This window comes from Rhea americana, unplaced genomic scaffold, assembly GCF_003343005.1.
Source record: "Rhea americana isolate MKP2758 unplaced genomic scaffold, rheAme1 scaffold_50, whole genome shotgun sequence".
NCBI classification, from domain to species: Eukaryota; Metazoa; Chordata; class Aves; order Rheiformes; family Rheidae; genus Rhea; species Rhea americana.
In genome coordinates this window covers 4,945,171-4,969,058 of record NW_028186646.1, presented here as the reverse complement: position 1 = coordinate 4,969,058, position 23,888 = coordinate 4,945,171, and the positions used below count along the sequence as shown (strand labels likewise).

At 38.0% G+C, this 23,888-nt stretch overlaps 1 protein-coding gene across 1 annotated transcript; it reads left to right on the top strand.

Moving 5' to 3' along the window:
* The first annotated feature begins 5,651 nt into the window (after nt 1-5,651).
* On the top strand, nt 5,652-21,608 carry RNF32 (ring finger protein 32). The gene is made up of 8 exons (XM_085317728.1): nt 5,652-5,675; nt 6,208-6,478; nt 10,988-11,130; nt 12,844-12,876; nt 13,324-13,448; nt 13,680-13,788; nt 20,818-20,982; nt 21,369-21,608. The coding sequence occupies exons 1-8, from the start codon at nt 5,652-5,654 to the stop codon at nt 21,606-21,608; spliced, it is 1,110 nt and encodes a 369-aa protein (XP_085173854.1).
* The last annotated feature ends 2,280 nt before the right edge of the window (nt 21,609-23,888 follow it).

Genomic DNA, 23,888 nt, shown 5'->3' with positions numbered 1-23,888 from the left:
TAAGTAATTCTCAATGCATCCTTATATCATCTTTGAAGGGAGTTTTTAGAAATACAAAGCGCTATTGACTATAAATCCTTACTAATACATGTATGATCAGGATACAAGAAAAAATTCAAAGAGACATATCCAATAAAAATCAAAAGTCACACATGAAATCACATTTGGCCCTGAATCTAATGCCATTCAGAAAAGCACATACAGAAATTTCCCTTAAATTAAGCCCTTCATCCCTGCAAAAGGAACAATATGCAGTTAATAGAACAGATTTTGAATTCAGCTGTAAGACAATGCCAGTCTTTCCAATGATCTAGGACCTAGTAACATCTCTACTACCTTTTAAAGCTACAAACTCTGCAGCTTTGTTGGTGAGTTGGAAGCACATGCCTGAAGTTAGTAGAAAACGACAGAAAATGCAAAGAATAAACCAATAGCACATTAAAAATATGTTTGTGTGTAGATACATACACACAAATAAACAAATATATATGCTTTGCATTTATATGTATGAACAAATAGTAAATGAGATAAAACATTTCCAAACTACTTAGAAGAAAGAGCAGCCAATATATTTTTAAAATTAAGGACGTCTGATTCAGTTCTCTTAAACAAATTTTAACTGGGCAGCTACAAAGCTCTGCAACATCATGCTCCTTGCTGAGTCAAAGGCATGGTTTACATGTGCAGATTTGCCAAAACCTGTCTTCCTCAGCATGCAGAGGTATTTCAAGCTGGAATTCCTCCTTAACGCATTCAAACTGAGCTCTCACTGTTTATGACAGCAGTGCGCTTGAATTCTTAGAAGAATTTGTATACTTTCAGAAGCATAATTGTCCATTTTTCCAATTAAAAAAAGTCTGTATCTTCACACATGCAAAGGCCCTGTCCTGCTCAGTGTCCACATCCTGGAGCTTGATTTGGAGTTAAAACCACAGCCTAACATCACTGTCACAATTTTATATTATGACTCTTCCAGCAGCAAGATTACAAAAGCTTTAGCTGGGTACAACATTCTTGCTGTCTATGACACAGGCTCTATTTAGCATGTCAGTATATGTTTTTACAGCATGTCCTCTTAAAATTGCCATTTAAACATTGATCAGTTTGAAATAAATTCCACAAAGTACCATTTTGTACTCAAATATGTCATTTTTGACACTCCTCTGACATGGCAAACTGTTAAAATTTGTTACAGGCAATACTATGGTATAAAGACCGAGTTTCAGTGGGGCTCATTACAGTCACTATATTTTAGTTTAGTTCAAATCCATGTCTTAGTGTTGCTTTTCCTGTGCTTTCTGCATTCATTCAGTCCAGCCAATGCATCAGCCCACCATAAGAGTTACTCTCATCAATGGCAACAGGTCACCTGCCTCTGTAAATTAACGGCACCCATCTCAACTGCAGCTCTACGAGAATATGGACAGATTCTTCTGCTAATGTATTTTGTACTAGGAGACTGCTGAATCTGTCTTCATTCTTTACAAGTATTTAAAAACTCACTACGTCGCATGGTACCTCTGAAGAGTACTGCTAATCTCTGGCTAGAATTCTCATTTTTCCTAAATCTGCTTTAAAAGAATTCTGTAAAACTCATCCATTCTAAACAGATCCATGATTCCAACAATATTTAAACATACAATTAACATTTTAAAGTTGCATTACATGCATGAATAAAAACAGATATCATTAGTCACTTACTAGTCACCTTCGAAACAGGCAGCATGCTCATTATGTTAATGTCCTTAGAGTGTTTAAAGTAACCTTTCGCATTTGAAGTGGAGGCCCTTGGTAAAAGGTGGCACTTAATAAGAAATGGCAATTACAGAGGCATGTGGCTCTACAGAAGACTGCGGTATGAATGTTAATTTCTTCCTGACCATGTATCAGCTAGGTCTAATACAGACATTTTAGTTTAGAAGCAGTAGGAAGTACAGTAACAGTGAAAACCAAAATGAGAGACGACACTAATCTTCTTTGAGTTTCAATTAAGGCCCAGCACCTTTGGATTAAAGGCTTATTTTAATGAAAAGCCTTAATTAAGCATACATGTGGATAGGATCACCTTAATGAAGTATGACAGAACTAGAAGAGAAGGCAAACATTTTTGTTAAAAGAAGCTTATTAGCAACTGTAAAATACTCAGCTGAGGATTCCTGAAAAAAAAAATGCAGTAATACCGAAAAGATGCAAGAATGCTGGACTAAGTTCAAGCATAATATATAGTGAAAATACACGAGCAATGTATTTCTCAGTATCCTGCACTAAAATGGATACATGCTAAGGATTTTTCCATATGTCAATGGGCTAATTTTTGCAGATATGGCAGCCATTCATTTAAATTTTAGTAACAGATTAATTTTTCTATTTTATTTCCTAATAAAAATTTATTACAAAAAACCTTTAAAAGTTTATATTGTAAAATCTTTTATATTACTAAGTCAAGCGAACTTGTTAGTTCATTTAAAAACTGTTATTTTATCTTTTTTATCCCTGTCTTTAGAAATAATCAGTGATTTAATGTCATTTTAAAAGACTGCCACTTTAGTCGCTTTTTGCATCTTCCCCCACAGTACACAGAGGTATTCTCATTTGCAGACTTGAATTTAAAGTAATTACTTATAATTACAGAGAAGAAATGCATCCAGTGGATTAATCACTTCATTTACATGCTGATAGAAGAATGACTCTCAGGACAGCCTTATGCTTTTTTTTTTTTCCTTTAAGAAACCACCACTTCTACAAGAAAACAAATTTCTCAAGTCAGTAGCTGTTGAGGACCCGGTAAAGTGTTTAAACCCAAAAGACTGAAGAAACTGTACACCTGGACCTAAGCCAGCTTCTATACCTAATCTCCAGTTGAAAGTAAAAAGGGACTCCGGTCTCCCCGAGGCGCCTGCTTTTTGCTATGGCCAAAGACAGGACACTGGGCTGCGATGGTTCTGGTCTGACCCATTCTTTTGCCTTACAGATGGTGGTCACGGATGCTTCCTGTGTATATCAAGGATTTTCTAATAAGGATGACTCTACAGAACTGTCAAACACATGGGCCACCCAAAGTGACACCAGCAGTGTTTGCTGCTACCTGGGAGGCTACTGGGGCAACTGGCCAAGCACTGTGCAGCCCAACCTCCATCACTGGCAAGCTTTAAGAAAAGCTGGAAGGTGCTGCAGAAAGCCCTAGCTGAAACATATGATAATCACAGGCATCTCTCCTCTAACCACCTGCCAAATTAGAACCAACTCTGAAGAAAACACTATTGAAAAAAAAAAAAGGTGAAAAACAGCCTTCAGAACTAACAATCACGGGGGCCAACCCACAAGCTAGGAGCTGCAGCTACCAAAGCTGAGGGAGAAACCACAGAAGCGCCAGGGGCAGCTATGGGAACGCGTGCAACTTCGGAGCTGGGGTAAAAACGGCAAAGAGCCTTCCGCAGGGATGCTTCTGTGGGCAGCCGTTGGTGCCAGGCCAGGAAAAGCGGGAGAGGGGAAAGGCGAGGGAAAAAGCAGAGCCACCGCCGCCCAGGCCACCTTTTCCTCTCCGCCCTTCCCGCCCACCGCCCCGCGCCTGCGCGGCAGCCTGGCGCGCGCGCGCCGCGGCGTCCCCGCCACCGCCGTCGCCAGGCCGGGGAGCTGCGTTGCTAGGCAACGCGGTCCCTGCCGCTCAAGGCGCAGGCCCGGCTTAAAGGCGCAGGAGCGGCTGGGCGCCCGCGGGCTGCGGGGCGCGCGCAGGTGCCGAGGACGGCGGCGGCCGTTAGGCGGGGCGGGGGGGAGCGCCGGGCCGTGACTGAGGGGATGGCGGCACGGGGGGTTGCAGGTCTGTGGGCAAGCACAGGGAAGAGGCCGTTTCCTGTGCTTCTACCCTTTCCCCCCGGCCAATAAAAGAGGTAAAAAAGAGCAACAGGCCCATGTCCTAGAGAGCCAGTGCCAGACCAAGCCGGGAGAAGCTGCCCCTGAGGTGCCTGTGGAGGCCTCGCGCCCTCCTCCCACCTGAGAAGTGGGATGAGCACCGTTGGGTGTGTGAGGAGCTGTGGCGGTGCCACTGCCCAAGCCACAGATCGGGGGCCCCACAGGAGGCTCTGGGAGCCCCAAAACGCTGCCACAAGCCAGAACAGGAGAGCAGCATCGCAAGTAGCGACTCCCGGACCCGTTCCCATAGCCAGTGTTAGGGGATCTGGCCTCAGCCTCTGCCAGGCTCCTCTCTACTGGTGAGCTGGGTCATGACTTTTGCTGCTGTCCTGATTAGGATGTTGAGATTGCAATGGAGCGGGGCAGCATTATTAGAGGAGTTGCTAACATGGTCTTTGCTCTTTCTCTCTTCCTCAGGCTTGTCAAAAACAAACTGGTCTGGCAGGGCAGTTCAACAGGGTTCATTGCTACGCGCCTTGTTATTCCCTCAGTCGCAGAATGGTTGAGGTTGCAAGTGACCTCTGGGGATCATCTAGTCCACCCCCCCCGCTCAAGCAGGGTCACCTAGAGCATGTTAGACAGGGTTGCATCCAGGTGGGCCTTGAATATCTCCAGAGAAGGAGACTCCACAACCTATGTGGGCAACCTGTGCCAGTGCTTGATCACTCTCACAGGGAAGAAGTTTCCTTCATATTCAGATGGAACTGCCTGTGGTTAAGTTTGTGCCCACTGCATTTTGGACCGCTTGAAATTTATTATCACCATTCATTTTGGAGGAAAAAGTGTTTTCCTTTTCTGATGTTGCCTTGCTGTGGAGGCATGTAGAGAAAAAGTAGAAAAAGTAGGGAAAAAAAACTAAGCAAGCTGTTAGGAAAGATGTCGTAAGAAAAGGTAGTAAGTTTGTAAGGACTTTCCAAAGTTAAAGAGCCATGGGACTCTCTGGTAGGGTAAGGTGTTTCAAGTTGGGTCCGAGATCAAGGAGCAGTAAGAGAAAAGGAAACCAGGTCAAACATCTCAGCAATACTTGTACTGTGTAACAACCAAATGCTTCAGTTACATGTACAGAGAGTAAATGAAGTATCTGTCTGAAGTTATAGGTAGACAGATCTTGGGCTTTGGGTAGGGTGACACGTATGTCTATGGAAATGACACAGGAGAATGAGAGCCCAGTGATAGAAATGGAAAAGTAAAAATTAAATAGATGGAGAGGAAGAGCATTCAGCAGTGGAAGTTTAACTAGCTTCCAAATCCTCAGATGAAACAAGAGGCAATAGATCTTACATAGTAAGCTCCTTGGGGGCATTCCTTTTTTTCTTTGGGGAAAAGAGGATTCATCTTTCCCTTTTCTTTGTGTTTCTGTAGTGCATCAGGTTCCTGATCCTTTGTAATGCTGGGCATTAAAATAATGTGTACAGGAATATATATGAGCAAAGGGAGGTTATCCAGAAGAGGGACGCCTAAGTTCCGGTTTAAAGGTATTCGGTACACATTATGTGCCGTCCACTGGGGGTAAGATAAGATTGGCAGCAGAGAAGGTATAATCTGTTGTTTGTAGATCCAGAGTTTTATGGATTGAACACATAGTATGTTAAGCTTTCTCTGCTGACAGGCCTAAGAAAAAATGAATTAAACTGTAAGTTTCTGTTTTATCAGTGAGGCCATCTCTGCTGATAAATATTCAAGTTCTTGTACATTTCTGTTTGTAGAGCCACATGACTTATAAAATCAACTAAAGATAATCAATGGAGCATCATGATTTTTGCAAGGTACAAGTTCACATCTTGTAAAATCAGGTGGTGGGGTCGGGAGAGATGGAAGAATAGATAGATAAGACCATTCCCTTTATAAAAATAATATATTCTTGTCTATATTCAGTATTTTGGAAGATGAGGTTAGCCTTTGGGATTGTTTTTAATTATATTGAAGTAAAATATGTTTGGGCATGCCAAACTTTTATAGTCCCTGATGAGTTTATTGCATATAATAATTATGGGCTCAGTAATTAAAACTTAAAAATTAACTATTTTATTTAATACAAATGATAAATCAGAGATTTCTTTTGACTTTTTTAAGTTGAAACTAGGATGTTTCAGAAACATCAATCTTAAATTTCACATTATGGTAATTGTATGTTAGGTTTCAAGTACGGGAGTTGTACGTGTATAAAAGCCTTTGACAAGTCATAAACATTGGTGAAGAACAGAATTTCTAATTTCTTTTAATTTAGTATAATATACCTGTTTAAAAAGCATTTATAGTATTAATTGTGCAAGCCTTTCTTTTTCTTTCTTTTTTTAGGGCCATTCCTCCAAACAAGAAATGATAGCAGTTACTGCAGTTGCTTTACAGGATCATATTATACACGATCTTCAGCTCCAGGACCTTTCATTAGCAGATCCTTTTAAGTCAAAATCAAGGAATATAAAGAACATTTACAAACCTGTGAACAAAGAAATGGTCAGAGCAGTAGTAGATACTGGACTAAGAAAAAAGAGCACTCACCACAAAAAAAAGGAAGATTCAGAAAAGGAGTATGTTCTTGATCCCAATCCTCCGCAGCTAACATTAGGTAAACCATTATATTCTGATTTGTGAGTTGTTACTTTTGTAACAACATTTTAGTTGTTACTAAAATGTACTCTTCTTACCACAATGAAGGTAAAAAAAGGAAACTGGTATGTCTTGATGAAGAATTCTTCATTAAGAGGCAGGATTCTTTTTTTACATTTTTTTAATGTAAATTTTATATATGAACGATCTTAACTTTTGTGATCTTATAGTCTCAAAACGTCATCTATTTGGATTTTGTATTTATTTAGGGATATGTTTTAATATTAAGATAATTCTGTAAGTCTATTTAAAATTGTTTGGTTTTTTACTTAGTAAGAAGACATGACTAGTGCTGCATTGAATGTATTCTTTGTTAATATATACCCACCTTTGCTATAAGTTAAAAAGGTTTGTTTTTACGATGGTCCTGGGGCTAAACCCAGGAAGAATTAACACCTGTAGTTAAATACCTTTTTCAAATCTAGAAGCAAACATGCAACAAGATAAAAGTCACAGATGTGAGGGCTTGGAATCATGCCTGGTGAGAAAACTCACATTAAAAAGCATTTTAATAGTACAGCAGGGACAGATAGTATTGCTATTAAAAAACGCCAGGGAGCCTCTTAGCAGACCAGGAGTCCAAATATGCTTCCCAGCTATCAGTTTCAATCTTCCCTTTCCCTTTTCTAAAGGTTTCTACAATGTTCTTGCAATGATTGTCTTCTTGTCTCCATGCTTATGGTTGATTTAGGGTTTTTTTAAAGGACCTTCCAACTTCACAATTGGCAATTCTAAGTGTAATAAACTTTCATCGTCATTAGTAATTGTTTTATTTATTCTTTTCCTTAAAAATGCCCTTAGGCCTCTCTGAAGATCATGTTGCCTTTGCAGTAGTATCTGTCACAGTAGTCCCAGCTCTGAAGAGAACCATGTAAATCAGTGAGGCTCCGTACAAGCACAGGCATCTGCCTTTTGGAATCAACAGAAGGTTAAGAGGATAACTTAAGATAATACACAACAAATGAGTGTAACAAGGGATAGGACAAAAGGTAGCAAGACAAGGTGATTATTAGTATGTTTACATGGCTGTAATTCTAAAGATGGAAGAGTTTTTTTGTTTGGTTCGGTTTGAAGAGGAATTTGAAAGAGGAGGGGATAATGGGGAAAACAACAGCAAAGAGGGACTGAGGTTAACACAAATATAAATAAAAAGTGATTATGGAAGCTAAAAGTTGTGGTGAAAAAATGCAGTCCAAGTGTGAGCATGTTCCGCTGCAATTATAAGAAAGACACAGTATTTTCTCTTTAAATCACAGCATTGACTGAGAGGTCCTATATGAATGTTTGTGCAAGTGATTCCAAAGAATGTGCTGAAAGATATTAAAAGTTCCAATTGTTTATGCGTTTTGCTTATTAATATTTTCACCTATAATTTTTCTTTTAATGCTCATGTCTACCTTTCTCTTTTAATAAGAATTGTATTTTTAAAACCTTACAATTGTGCAACAGTGCTGAAAAGGTAATTTAATCAAACTTTCTCTTCTTCAGTCTGTGGCTATCAAACAAACATCTCAGAGTTCCCCATCACTAATTTTTTCTCAATAAGGACTTGCATCCTGAAAGCTAGTAATTAGGGTTTAAAGGTTAATGTATGTAATTGCTTTGCTAATGTTCATTTCAAGATAAATAATTCAGTTATATAAATGGGTGTCAGCAAATGGGTTGGGCTTGTAAACATTTGGTACATATGGGTGAAAATTCTTGCACATCTTGAGATATGATAAATGTAGTCTTTGGCAGCTTTTATTGCTTGTATTTATTCAAAGTGCTGCTTTGAGAATATCTGCATAGAGCCTTTTGCTTCAACTACATATCACTTCTTGTGTGTCCTGCTGCCAGTTCTCCTTCCTCAACTATGTTGTACAACAACTTCTCTTCAAAAGACATGCATAGTCTGTCTCTCACAAGTATTCCATCTCCTTTACATTATTAAAAGTTGGGTTTCACCTGCAGTCTCTTCCTATGTGGCAGCTTTAATCATCCATTTGTGAAAATTTTAAATAAGCATTTTTTTCTTACCCTGAGGGAATACAAAAGGCTTTCCACAAAGCCATTTCATTGTCTTTACACACACTCTGACCACAATGCTTGGGAGAAAGTCATTGGTAGGCATTTGATAGGTTGTGTTACTGCCTTTCCTGCTGTGACTGGTTTGCTATCTTGTTTCCTCCGCGTGTATCCACATTTTGTCATTATGAAGATAGGTTCTGTGTGTTTATTGGACTATCAAAATGGTATCTTGTTCCTTTACTCATTCACCCTTAGGTATGATTGTAAGACAAAATTTGATCCATGTTTTTACTGAAACCTTTAGCATGTGTTATATAATTTGACTCATCTCTTTTTGTAGAGGAAACACTAAGCAATATATGCTCTTCAAAAGAAGCATGGTCAAAAGAGAAAATATTCCTGGTTAGGAGAACTTCCTTGCCACCTATTTCAGTGATTCATTCATGAGCTTTAAGCAAAATACATGTTCTGAACTAGTTTGTAGACTCTAGCTTGCAGGATCCTTCCTGTTTCTCTTGAAGTTCACATTATTTTGCAGTATGAATAATGGCATCAGATGAGTGCATTTTACTGCATCAGAGTGGATAGACAATGTCTTTTAAAGCTAATGCAATATGGAATTTTATATTTTGAAAATAATAATTCTGGTGGGGTTTTTTGTTTTTTGTTTTTTGTTTGTTTGCTTCTTTTCTGCTTGACATCGCTTGAACTCTGGCCTATAGCTTATAGGCAGAGCTACGAGCTTCGGAATATATGGGAGTGTGCTGCGTTTAGTGTCTAGATACCAAGTTGTCTGGAAATCAACTCTGTGTGCCTGTAAGGCAATTCAAGTCAAACCTCATACAGTTACATTGACCAAAGCAGGACAGGCTGGACTGTCTCAAATTTATGAGAAGCTAATTAAGTCTTAGTAATATAAAATTACGTTGAAGGAGAGAAAGCACTTTCCTTTAGTCAGATGGAGACGTAGTTCCAAAAGCATAAACTGCCACAGCTTGAAATCTCAGAGTCATCCATTTGTTCTTAGACATGGAATCAAATTAGCATACATTTGAAGAAAGTCATGAGTTCACAAGGAAGTAGAATAAGTAGAGATGTTTGAGCCAAAGCGAAGAAAATTTTCCTTAGAATTCCTTTAATACCTCATAAAAGTTCTAGTAAAAAGATCAAAGATAGTTTTATGCAAATTTTAAAAGATTAACAATATACATCTGCAGATAGATGAGCTCAGAAGCAGATTTTTTTTCTCAAAAACTGACAGATCCTATTCTAGAATAATCATGTACTTGGGCAAGTGGATCACCAAAACCCCATTCTTTCACTAGTTTGTCAGGATTCCGTTTCTCTTCATGACTAATCAGTGTAATGGGTTTGAACACGCTTTCTAGTTGGGTTTTGAAAGCTTATTCCGAAAAAATACGTGCTGCTTACTAAAGTATTTGCAAGAAACAGACATTAATAAGCTCTGTTCTTTAGTATGAGTGAAAGAGTTGACCTTTCCTTCCCCATGCTCAACTAAACCTCTCATCTAAGTTTCATCAGCTTGCATTCTAACTGTTACAAGTCCCTCTTCTTTCTACTTTTAGTAAGTGTCATCACAGGCCCCATCTGGACTAATTTCCTTGGCTTAGTGCAGGTATTGGGCATCCCTCCATTGACTTGGGTCAGTCCACACAAGCTGCTTCCTCTAGTGCTCAAAGATGAAAAAGGGCTATTCTTTGTTGTACCTACTCTCATCTTATCCTCTGTTGAAATACCAACTCTAGCCTTTTTCTACCAGTTTTGCAAGCATCTTCACCATTTCCTTGTTTGAGAAGGTAGAGATTTCATATGGACATCCAGCAAGGGACCTCACTGTTATAATTTGAGATTGACAAGTTCAGCTATTACAGTGACACTGACAGTGGTGTCCTGTAACCATCTCTTTGTTTTTTTACGTTCCTCCTTTTGCATCCTTCACAGTCTCATACTATACTTCAGCTTTTTGCAGCAGCAATTGTTTTTTTATTATACTTCCTTATCCATTTTCCTCTTAATTTTGAGAATACAAGATTATAATGTTAAAAAACCCTCAGAAATAAACTAACAGAAATTTTGTTTATATATTCATGATTTGAAATTACGTTATTTTACATTGCTACAATTTAGTTAATAATCCCTTTATTAACAGCTGTGAACAGATATCAAAATAAATTCATATTACTTGGCAAATAAAAGTTTACATTTAAAAATTTCCTAAATAAATCTTGCATGAAAAAGAGGATCTAGTTCTGACAATTACTGAATAGCTAAGTAATAGTAAGTATTTTGCCTTGTGGTAGTTTGTCTGATGATAAATTTGTGTAAAGTATTTTTAAATAAGTACATTATCAATGAATTTCACATGAAAAAAAGAAATCCATTGTCTGCATCTGTCACTGGATTTTATTCAGTGATTTCTTATTGTTATTGTCCACAGCTCAGAAATTAGGCTTAGTTGAGCCTCCTCCCTTGCCACTCACTGCTGAAGAATGGGCAAAAATAAAGCAGAGATCCATAAAGCATGGAGATTCTGTACAGCCTTGTGCAATATGCAGGGAAGAATTTGCGCTTCAGCCTCAGGTACATATATAATAAGTGTGAAGGGGACTATACAAAGTCATGTTTAAATAAGGTTTTTCATGATTACTGCTAAAAATCATTAGCTGAAAGAAGAAAGAAAAAAATGATTCTATTTTAAGATGACATTTAATATTTAATATTGTGGCCCAGCTGTTATGGGTCAATTCTGAAAACACTCAGAACAAAGACATGATAGAGAAAGGTTGGTAGTATTTCTTCACTGCTGAAGTTATGACACTAAGAGTACAAATCAGCCTTTTTATATGTTTTTGCAAAGAAAGTATAGGCTATTGTATAGGTTCATTTAAACTCCAGCTAGCTACAATTTTAGTTTTAGTTCACCAGAATGGTGAATGTTCAGGAATCATACAATTAAAGATATAGTTTATTTTCTCACAAGTTTGTTACATCTCAATTCAACAGACATTTGTATTTGGTAAATGAAGTTGTACTCTTAATACCATTCACTCACTCACTCAGGTTATTTGAAGAAATGCTTCCATTTTGTCTCAGTGGCTTTATGCAATGCGTATGTGTAGCATAAGCATACTTACATCATGTTTTATTAGAGTCTCTCACGTGTCATCTTGAAAACGTTAAATAAAAGGGACAAGTGACTGATTGAAGAGAAGAGCTGCTTTAGAAAGACGATGATGATAGTTAGCATAATTGTCCAAACTGATTGCAAGTTTCTTTCCAGATTAATTTTACAGTATTTTTTCTGTCTATTCCCCATTTTCATTTTTCTTGAAGATTTTTGCCATCAAGTCTGTGATATGAATCAGGGTCTTTAATAGCTTTAGAAGCAGGGCTTTTGCTTCTTTTTCCCTCAGCATTAACAGAAGATGTACAATTGTCCAAAGACAGGTGAGGATGGATCTGGCATAACAAGACCATTCTGCCAGTCTCTGGCTACCCTAAAAATTTAAAACTTGACAAGAGAAAGCAAAAGACAGCACTCATTTGAAAGGTTACTTACTTTAGATTTGGCACAAAAAGGGAAATGCCTCTGGAATTCTTTTTGTCCTGAATGTTTCGTTAGCTTTCCTCCCTCAAGGGAAAAAAAAGCCACTGTATCTGAAAGCTTTCCCTTCAACTGGCTGCTAGCCATTAATCCTTTTGTGTTTGCCACCTCAATAGTGCACACTACTTGTTTGGTTTTCACTCCTTTCCCAGTTTTTCCATCCTCTAAGAACTGACTGCCTTTTTTGTCCAACTTGGTATCTTTTGTTGGGATGGAGGATCACCAGCATTTGGTGGGAATTTAGGTCAGATAAAGGTGAAGTTTTCTTGTAGCCTGTGAACATGCTTTCTCTTTTGTTTTGTTTTGTTTTTTTTTCCTATGTGGGAAATGCTGCATTTGATATATATCACTTCTTGAAATTTAATGTCTTTGTGGAGAAAGGCGAAAAAAATTAATCAGCTTTCGTTTTAAGTACTTGTTTCATAATCTTTTGCTCCAATTAGTAGCAGTTGGCATTTCTTACTTTCTGCCACTCTGTGTTAACAGAAAATTCACACACTGGTTTAAGATGTAGTTTATAAAGTAATTTCTATAGAAGACTAATTTTACTTTCACCAGAAAGATTGCAACAATAACAGAAAGAAACTGATGACCTTTCAGGCAGTCAGAACTTTTATTGTCAACATTCTTCTACTTTTCAGCTTTTAGAATGGTTTAAATCAAGCTTTTTTTTTTTCTTTGAAAAACAGGTGTTGCTTTCATGTTCCCATGTATTTCATAAAGTGAGTACATGTTTGCTTAACTATTCAAGCACATAATGTACGAGTATTTTAAACTACTTAAGTCAATATCTTAGTTAATTAAATATAATTATCTTGAAAAATAATTTTGATTCCAGATATTTATTGCAAGAAAGGTAATTTAAGGATATTTTGTGATGAGATTCTTTTTTTCCATTTTATTATCTTTTTTGACAAATATATGGGAAAACATAGTTTATAACTGAGTTATAAATGTATATACTAAACAGAGTTAGTTTAATTCACAAGATTTCTTGGGAATATATAGAGATTTACAAAATTATCTAAAAGTTTTATTACAGATATAGGGATCTTGTAAATTGTTTATGGATTGATGAATAATCAGCTCTTATATGATGTAATCTAGTCTATTTTTCATGTTCCAAAGATATGTAAATATATTGTAAGTAATTGCAATTATTTTTTCAGGCATGTCTGAAAGCCTTTGAAAAATTTGCAGGTAAAAAGTCTTGTCCTATGTGCAGGAGAAAGCAGTACCAGACCAGAGTAATACATGACGGAGCACGCTTGTTTAAAATAAAGTGCGCTATCAGGTAAGCCTTATTTCTGCTAGATTTGCTGTCACTGGACAATATTTAGTTTTAAATAATGCTCCACATGTGTTAAAATTTTAATTTGATCAGAAACTATACAGAATGGATGCACTACAGAAGTCAAAGATTTTTAAAAAATTTAGATGTATGAAACGAGTGTTTCACATAAAGGATAAAATTAGATAAATTTGTATTTCTTCTTCTCAAGCAATAACATCTTGTTTCCCACAGAATTCAAGCTTTCTGGAGGGGATATGTTGTTAGAAAATGGTATAAAAACTTGAGAAAAACAGTGCCTCCTAAAGATAGCAAATTAAGAAAACAGTTCTTTGAAGAAAAGGTATGTTGCATTTATTTATTTGGTATTTTTATTCGGCTTCCTTGTATCAAATCTCTTCAACATCAGCTCTGTACTTTTTCCTTTATTCCTTACTTATATAAACAAACTGCATTGGAATCACCCAGCTGTTCAGTTAGTCTCTTTGTTTCACCTTATTTTCAAGGTAAAAGTGAAGAAAATAATTTAAATATTTAATTTTAAGGCTGTCTTGTGCTTAGGCCTACAACAGGCAGGGTTTTTGTGAGGTCCTGCATTTCTCTTTCCTTTCTGATAAGTCAGAATACTTTAGTTTTCTACAGAAATTTATGAGGAGGATGGATATAGTAATTCAAGCAACAAATCTATTAACGATCATAACTGCTTTTCGCTGTCATTGTTCTCTCATTCGACACTGAACTGGATAGTTCCATACCATAGCCCAGTCCTTCTCTAACTTCTGCTTGGATGCAAAACTGTAATAAGTTAAGGAGAATAACAGTTCTGACCCCCATACAAATGAGGCCAGATCAGGTACAAGGATTTTGCATTGACCCTGCCTCGTCTGAAGCAGCCAGCTGCAAAGACCCTATGCAATCCTCAGTCCCCTCTTTGCTAACTTCCTTTCTCTCCCCAGTTTAATGATAGCCTACTCAGTTAAGCTCTCTAGTAACAACTGATACAGCCTCAGCAATTACAAGACCATCCCTCATGGAGCCACAGAAGTCATCTTCTTCTCCAGTATACTAGGCAGCCTGATTAACAGAGATTAGCAAGAAAGCAATTTAATACAGCCAGTGCATATGACTGGGAAAATACTCTCACCTGAGTTGCAAGCCGAATCAGTGGAAGGTTTAAACCCGTATTTTTATTTATTCATTTAAATCACTTCTTTAGAAGAGTGCTTGCAGGAGAAGGCTTGTTACTGCCTATCCTTTCATTACTTGTCATACTTGGTTTCATTCTGTTAGAGCAGAACTTTGGAGGCAGGAACTCTATTTTCCTATGTAATGTGAGTTGTATGATGCCAAGGCCAGTACATCTAGAGGTGCACACCTTTGCAACAAAGTTGGTATTGCTGCTGTGCTTGTGTGCTGACAGCAGCAGAGGGGAGAGAAGAAATACTTGTCAGCCTTAATGCTCCCTTTTAATCAAGCAAGTGCTAAGTCCTTTGCATAACAGAGAAACTGAGTACAGAGGTAACTGAAGAAAGCTAGCATTACCTTTGGAAGTGCTCACACACTTAAGCTTGGAAGAAGTAAACACCTTGTTGAACTGTGACTGTCCTCAAGTAGCTAATGAGCAACAGAAATGTTCGCTTTTTTTCCACATGGGACATTTGGGGGAACAAAGTCTTATGTTTGTTTCCCAGTAAGGCTCTCAACTGTCTTGGGGTTCAAAATACCACGTTTAGTTATAAACAAGGTCACAGTAAGGGGAAATGGCAAAAGCTTCTAAATATACTGAAATTTGTAGCTGAGTGTTATATGCTAAAATTTCTTTCACCTGACTTCAGATGTCTACAGTAGCTGTCTCCTGAGCTACCTACCCGGGGCTCCCTTAAAGGGCACTTTAGATGTGCGTTTTAGGGAGAAACAAATTGATAAAATGTAGGCAGTGTTTATCAGCTGATTGTAACCCGTAGTGAATGCTTCATTTAATATAGTTTCTGCATGTAGTCCACAGCATTAGGAAATAATTCTCATATGTAACACTTCAGGATTTTTCAGGGAACAAAATGGGCACTACTTTTTCTAATTTCTGTTAAAAATAAATTTATAAAGCATATAAAGCATTCTCATGTGGATTAGCCAGATACTAATGAATTTAGTACCAATTCTGATTAAAAGATATATACTCATTTTTCTTAGTGGCTTTCAAGTGAGAATTGTAGATGAGTTTTCCTGCTGTTAGGTCTTATACTTTTAAGTGTTGGTTAATGAAAACACTAAAGTAATTTTTCACAAGGAGTTATCCATTCCCAGAGGCTAAAAAGCTTTTCCAAAGTGAATTCTACCTCTCAAACTTGTGCTGTGCTTTTAAAATGTCACTCCCTAAATGTTAGCATAATCAAATGGCATCACAATTGGGGGAAAGAAAAATCAGAGGTTAGCAGTTAGATTTTTAATAACCCTACCTCCTTTGGAAGGATCACAAAGGCTAAATGTCAGGTTTCATACTCTTGAATAAATGTCACAAAATAAGAAATAACATCTGAAATCTTATTGCTAGGAAATACACATATTACTTGGTTCATGGTGATACAGTAGCTCTTATTACACCAATCAAATTTTTAATAATTTAGATCAAAGGAGGCAAAAAGCGTCATTGAAACTAAATGCTGTTACTTTTTAACACTACTATGCACAAAGCAAAATGTTACTTAGAAGGCAGCATGCTAGGTAGTGAATTTCTTTGATCTGACCTATAAATGTCACTTGCATAAGTCATTTAATTGTAGTATAGTCTTTTATTGGTGCAGTTAAATCTTTTCAAATGCATTACATTATCTCCAGCTTTGCTAAAAATCTCGACCATTGTTTAGGAAGCCAGGTAAGTCATTTGTGAAATGTGTAGTTGACTTCAGTTTCCTCCTCGCCCCCGCCCCCGCTATGATTTCTCCAAACGATTTTAATTTAAATCTCACCAAACAGTATAATGGTCCTGGAATTTGTTTAGTCGTTTGACTTCCTTTATCACATGGAGATGGTAAACATTCTGTTGCTAACTTGAAGTGGCTCCAAGCAGCAAAACTAGGAGGATATTAAACCAGTAAAAGCTTATCAACTGATTCATTGATATGCTGTAAATTCCAGCCTTTTCATTTTACTATTGAGGGTTGCCATAAGTCAACACATTAGTAAGCAATTTGCTGACATTGAATCACTTAAAAAGGCTTCCCTGTGGACAAAGTTCACCTCTGTGCTTTGTTTCATGGTTTTATTTTATCATAGTCTTGTGCTGCTGTACAGATGACTGATGTAGTTTTGCATATTGATATAAGATTTTAGATACTTAGTTTACGCCATGCTATTTAAGTTTTAAGAAGTCACAGACATAAAATGCAGAGGTATGGTGTTTTCAGAAATAGATTCAGTTAATCAGTTTCAGCTGTTCTGGAAAAAAAATCAGTATTATGCATTGAAACACAGCAGGATTTGGCATTTAAATTACACATTAGTTTATACATTACACATTTAAATTACACACTAGTGCATAACATCAAATTATAACAAACGCTTATTCATTTCTGTCCACTGTTCACATTGATATTTAATACTGATGTGCCATTTAGCATAAATTTTGGGTTAAATTTCAGTTACATTTTTTTCTTCCCAACCCTAGACTGCCTTTGCTGATGGATGGGTATGGGTTGGGTCAGGTCATACTGCAGAAAACACAGGAGTAGCTCAAAGTAGATAGTATCTTAGCAGCAAAGGAACTTAATAGATCACTGTCTTAGGCAGTAGAAGCATTTTTCTCTCCTTATTTCTACAGTTTCTGTCCAAGGAAGCTCATGAGCAAACTTTCAGGATCATTTAGTGAAATAGGGAAGAAAAGCCTAAGTGCAAGCTCAAGGAAGAAATGGAGGGCTTCTCTCTGCTCGCGGAAAAAGGAACAAACAATGCAGCCACAGAAAGAAAGAGGGCACCCCTTAGTTTATGCAGCCTTGGCCCCTATCAGCCTCTTGCTTGCAGCTCTTTATTGGTTTATTTTCCTTAGCAGCCTGTCTAGTCATACCACTGGTCAAAGACAGGCCAAGTCCTAGAGCTAACCACGTACTCTGTGTTGGTATTGTCTTTGCAGAAATAGAAACTGGCCAGGGCTGAGTTAAAATATTGTTGCTTTTCTCAAATTTTGGGTCCTGTGAAGCTATCAGTGAAAGTATCTTCATGGCTGCTCTAACTTTTCTTTACATCCTTCTAGTTTTCTTATGAGAATAGTTCAGGTATGTTCACATTTAATACCACTATAAATGAAGACCAAGCATAAATCAGGCTGGAAATGTTGATACTGATCAGAAACTATGAATAATATAAGGTTTAGATCTAATCACCTATTCTTCATGAAGTTGGTAGATTTAAAAATGAAGCCAGTAAGAGGAGTTAACATTACAAAGCGAGATAATTCAAGTAACAACAACTTAGATTAAGCAATGACTTCCCTAGTAATTTTTATTAAAAATACATAACCACATTAAAACATTCAAGACATCATAACTTGATTAAAGTAAACTCTAGTGCATTAGTATTTCATGTCTCTCATTCAGGAAGCCAACAGTATTTGGGATTGTTTGGAGACCACAAAGTGTAAATATTGAAGGAGGCCTGTGGAGGGATTCTCATTAGTTTGTTTTTTGTTTTACACATACCAGTAAAGGTCAGTGTGCATGTTTGCATGAGACAGAATCATTTTTTTTGGTTTTTGAGGGGTTTTTTTGGTCACTGGAGAGTCATGAGGGAGCACAAAATTAGCCATCTAGTCTTTGATAGATACAGTACTTAACTCATAAACTACAGGAAGTGTTGCTGCTTTTCATATCAGAATGCTGTTTAAGTACAGGTGCTATACAAGGGGTATCTGAATATTTCTCCGTAAGTTACATCAAGTTCTTACACTAGCATTATCTAATAACATAACTAAACCTGATTAGAACAGAAATTGATACATGGAATCATAGAATCTGTAAGGTTGGAAAGGCCCTCTGGAGATATCTAGTCCAACCTCCCTGCTCGAGCAGGGTCACCTACAGCATGGTAGACAGGGTTGCATCCAGGTGGGCCTTGAAGATCCCCAGAGAAGGAGACCCCACAGCCTCTCTGGGCAACCTGGTCCAGTGCTCCGTCACTCTCACAGGGAAGAAATTCCCCCTCACATTCAGGCCGAACTTCCTGTGCATCAATTTCTGCCCATTGCCTCTTGTCCTCTCACATGGGACAACTGAAAAGAGTTTGTCCCCGTCCTCTTGACACCCTCCCTTCAGGTACTTGTACACATTGATAAGATCCCCCCTCAGTCTTCTCTTCCCCAGGCTGAAGAGGCCCAGCTCTCGCAGCCGTTCCTCACAGGGCAGGTGCTCCAGCCCTCTGATCATCTTTGTAGCCCTACGCTGGACTCTCTCCAGTAGCTCCAGGTCTCTCTTGTGCTGGGGAGCCCAGAACTGGCCACAGGACTCAAGATGAGGCCTCCCCAGGGCTGAGTAGAGGGGCAGGATCACCTCCCTCGACCTGCTGGCAACACTCTTCCTAATGCACCCCAGGAGACCATTGGCCTTCTTGTCCACAAGGGCACATTGCTGGCTCATGGTCAGCTTGTCATCCACCAGCACTCCCAGGTCCTTCTCTGCAGAGCTGCTCTCCAGCAGGTCAGCCTCCAGCTTGTACTGGTGCCTAGGGTTATTTCTCCCTAGGTGCAGGACTCTGCACTTGCCCTTTTTGAACCTCATGATATATCATTTCAATATGCTACTGTTATAGAGATCACTTGCAAATATAGTAAGTCATACTAATAACAACAGTGAATCGGATCGTAAAATAAAAAGACTACACCGTATCAGATCTAACTTCAAAAAGCAAACAACTTATGCTAATTGATAGTTTCCCTTATCTGGACACTTCTAAAGTTTGTCTTTGAAGAGAAACGTTATGGGTTTCTCTGAAGACACTTGCACATTTGCACATCATATGAACCTAGTATTTTAGTATACTAGGTGATATTATGAGGCTTTTCATAATTTTAGAAGGAAATTTGGGAAATTCAAAGTTTAAGTAATCCTTAAAATCTTAACTGACTTCTTTTTCAGAGTAGCTTTTGTGGGATTTGGGTTCTTTATTCCTCTGGGTCTAGAAAAGTTCACTTGGAATAGTCTGATACATGCTGTGAAGGGTCACTTTAGCATTTGTAATGGAGCACATGTCCTGGTGGAGAAGAGCTACAAAAGGAGTAAAGTGAAACACAATGGGAAATTGTAAGTGTTCAGCTCCTATCAGGCTGTCTGACCCTGACAACAATCCCCGCTCCCGCTTCCCATCTCATCCGCTCTGAAAAGGTAGTTAAACTGTTTTCGTATTAAGTCTCCACTTTAAGGAATGTAGGTAGAGGAAGGCTTACATTTCACACCTCTCGATGCTTCTTAAAACTGCTGAAACCATTTAAGAAAAGTGTCTCAAAGGACAAGTCTAAGACATCTGTGACTCCCTACAGAACTTTCAGACATTGTGGTAGTAATGAGAGACAGTAGCCACTGTGCATTTGGCTTTCATTTAAGATCATTACACTTTGGAAATTCAGAGTGGGCTTGGATATATTTCCATTGCTTTTAGGTATTTGTTTTGCCGAGCACTGACTGGAACATCCTCAAAAGCGCTACAACGCAAATAAGCCTGATCAGATTGTTTAGACCTATGTACAATAAGCAGAAATGTATTTAAAGCACAAGGTTTAAATACAGGGACAACACTAATGTGCTTCTTTTTGTCATTGTCTTGCACGGATCCATCCAGTGGATAGACTGTTTTACCACCATATATCTAATACTTCAGGAAGCACTATACAGCCTTTCTCTACAGCATAGCTGTAATCTTTGTGCAGCACCTATATGGTCTAAGAATACTAGGTCTATCCTGGAAATTTCAGATATGAGAACCTTGTGTTTCCTCTCAAGTATAACGGTCCATCAGTAGAGTTTGAAGATCTGATGCTTCTAATCTTTAAGTCAGCACCAGACATCAGCTGCAAATTGCAACAGATTCCCTTACCATTGAGCAAAGTATTGTTCCAAACAGCAGTTTCTTTCTCCGTATCAGCCTGAAGTGCACGTCAGTTGAGCCTGAGTCTCAGAGAGCTGTCTATCAGCACTCTCACATCCAAAGAACCCAATTTCTACATATTTAGGAAAGGAAACAAAAGAAAACTTTGGGTAGATCATGCAACTAATCAGGCCCATTCATACAATCCCTCATGATTCATCCACATATGAAGTGTATATATTCTATAAATATACTTATAAATAACTTTAAATTCTACCCCAATTGCAATTCATTTTCTTTTCAGGTTCAACATATCAGCAATCGTCTGTTGGGTTCTTATGATGTAAACCTAGATGAGTTTTTTTCTGAAATAGATTCTTCTATAGCTGCAAGTCGAGATGTGTTTCAGCAATTGGAAGGAAAAGAAACGTTACTAAGCAAACTTGACTGGGAGAAGATACAGATGCAGGTTGATTGGAGCTTTTATTGTTATTACTTTTTCATTATTATTCATGTAGTTTTGCATTTAGAGGGTTAATCTGTTTAGAGACATGGGAGACTTTCAGCATAATTTTTGCCTATTTGTATACTTCTGTCCAACTGTTCCAAACGAGAAATATTAAAAAGATTTTACAACTCAGATTTGCTCCTACTTCAGTAGCATCTCTCTTCTAATTGATGAAAGAACCCAAAGAGATCAGAGAGTCAAAGTGTTACTGGTTTAATCAAAAATACACGTTCAGAATTTATGACAATTAACATTTTAATTAGGACATTGTTTCTATATTTACCTTCCATTGTTTCACTAGTCTACAGTATGTTTTTGCTTCATTTTGCTTTGTTTTTTTTTCTTAGGCATTTCGACAAGAGATATTTGACTGTCCCATTTGCATTATGCCACTCAGTCCAACTATTCATCCCCCCTGTATATTTTCTGGTAAGAGCAATCAGTTTTCACGGCAGACTGTTCTGCTTTCATGTTCACATTTGTTTCATCATACCTGTCTTCAAGCATTTGAAGAATTTTCCATGGGAGAAAGACACATATGTCCTTTGTGTCGCTCATATTATGAGAAGAAAATTCTTGAATGTTGATACATAAACCTTATAGTGATCTACCTAGTAAAATTTAACTGACAACAGATTGTACTAACTCCAGAGCCAGATTTTCCAATAAATGATTTTTTTTAAATGGACAATGATACCTTATATTTAGAGAAATAAAAGTTAGACAGGTGATGTTGCTTCCTAACTCTGTTTTTTCTTTTAGATTCAGTTTCACATTTGGTCTTCTAGCATCTTCAGCTACATCCTCCCTCTGTCACTCCCTTCCCACCTTTCCCAAAGATCAGCCACAGCTGATTCAGTGATTGTGTTCATTTAGCAGTACCCAGCTGTCTACCTCCCCTGTGGTTGAATTCTGAGCCCTTGCAGCACAGGTTACAAGGGCTGCCAGCACCTGTCACAAACCAGAACTATCTACCCTGGCTGCTTCTTCCACTTGAACAACTCTGACCAATCCAAAGGCAGCTGGGTGTAGATAGAAGTGGCCAAAGGGGCACGATCATTGCAGAACTTGCACTGACCACTTTCAAGAGAAACAAAAGAGGGATTATGAACTTCCAGGTATGCATTGCTGAAATTAAGTCCAATCACCAAAGATAGTTTAGTAAGAGAAGTGTGAGCACTAAGGACACACACACAAAAATCAGAAGAGTTGAACAAAAGTGAGATTGCAACATATAATGTAGTAAGAAAATAATTTTAAATGAACAGGCAAATGGCTGATCAGTTACACAAGTGATGGAAAGTTTTCACGTAATGCTTACAAGATCAAATTGTATCATGCATCAAGTGAGGTGATCACCACAGCACCAGGTATATAGGTCTAAAATCTCAGGCTAGAAGAGGTGGTGTTGCATTTAACTTAATAAGGTATTAATATAATACCGTAAGGTAATAAGAGTTCTACAGATCAGCTGCTGCTGAACTCTCCCCCTTGCACACCCAGAAATTGGGATACAGTACTGTCAGGGCTGGTTATCTCTTAAGAACTTGGGGAGAAGAGATGACACTCCAAAGGAGCAGGCATTGATAAACATGTCTTGAAATGAGGAGGGAAGAAATCCTGGAGAAGTGTAGACATTAGCTTCACTGTTTTCTGGAAAAATACTGGCACAAACTACTTAAGTAGAGCTAGTATTTGCCATGGGATTTGCCAAGAACAACAATCATATCAAACCAATGCAGTTCTATTTCTGTAAAACAAGAGTCCTGCAGATACAGCAGAAACCAGTGTCATGTTTTAATTTTATGGCTTTAGAAACTACCTCATTTTCAAGAGCAACCTTTGAATTATCAGTATCAGAGGAGATAGGGTGGGAGAAGTCATCTCAAAATAGCAGATTTTTATTATTGATTTTTTTTGTTATTGAATTTTAATTCAGTAACAAGTGCATATATTTATGTATATAATGATCACACATGTAAGACCACTGACATCTTTTATAGGCAGCAATATAGGCTTGCTGCAGAGAAACATCAGAAATGTTTTAGAACACAAGGTCAGTATGAAGCAATGATGTTATGTGAGGCAGAGGGATGAAGTCTAAGGCCCAGCTGAGAGATCACCCTATCCAGTTCTGAGCACTGCTTTTCTAGAAACGCTTGAATCACCCAGAGTCCCATAGATAGCAACAAGGATGATGAGAGGGCCACATAAAACTGAGAGAATTGGGGTCAGTTTTTATAAAGAAGATGAAGGGAAGAATACAGGCAGGGAAAAAGCTGATGCAAGCAGAATTTTCCCTATTCACTACAGATATGCAGAACAGAATTAAAGCTTGAAGTGTGCAAGTGCCATTCATGTTTGACATTTAGGATCCTTGGAAAACTAAATCCCAGACTTTGTGGTCTCTGCTATGGCAAAGACAGTCCCTAAAAAGCTAGTTTAATATGAGGTATGGTTGACTGTCTGCAGCTGAATGGATTGGAGGCTTCATGACCATTCCAGCCATAAGATTCTTGAACTTTGAGAAAAAGCCTAAGATCTCCAGTGAAGTATCAAGGAAAGTCTGAAGCCGTGCAAGTTTCAAATGGGTTAAGACACGAAGTGGTCAGTGAAGTACAAAAATTGTACTTCAGTCAAACTGCTCTAAGTGACTTACGCATTACCCAATCTTGATATTCTTGCATACACAAACCACACTTAGCAGAACCTAAGTAGAGGGTTCCATTTAATCGTGTACCTGTCTTCCCAAAAAACAGGGCTGCAATGCCTTTGAATAGACAGGAATTTCCATCACAAGCCGTACCTCATGGAATTTAAACAGCCTGAGTCTGAGATCTCAGAAGTACTTTAAATTGGAGGCAGGA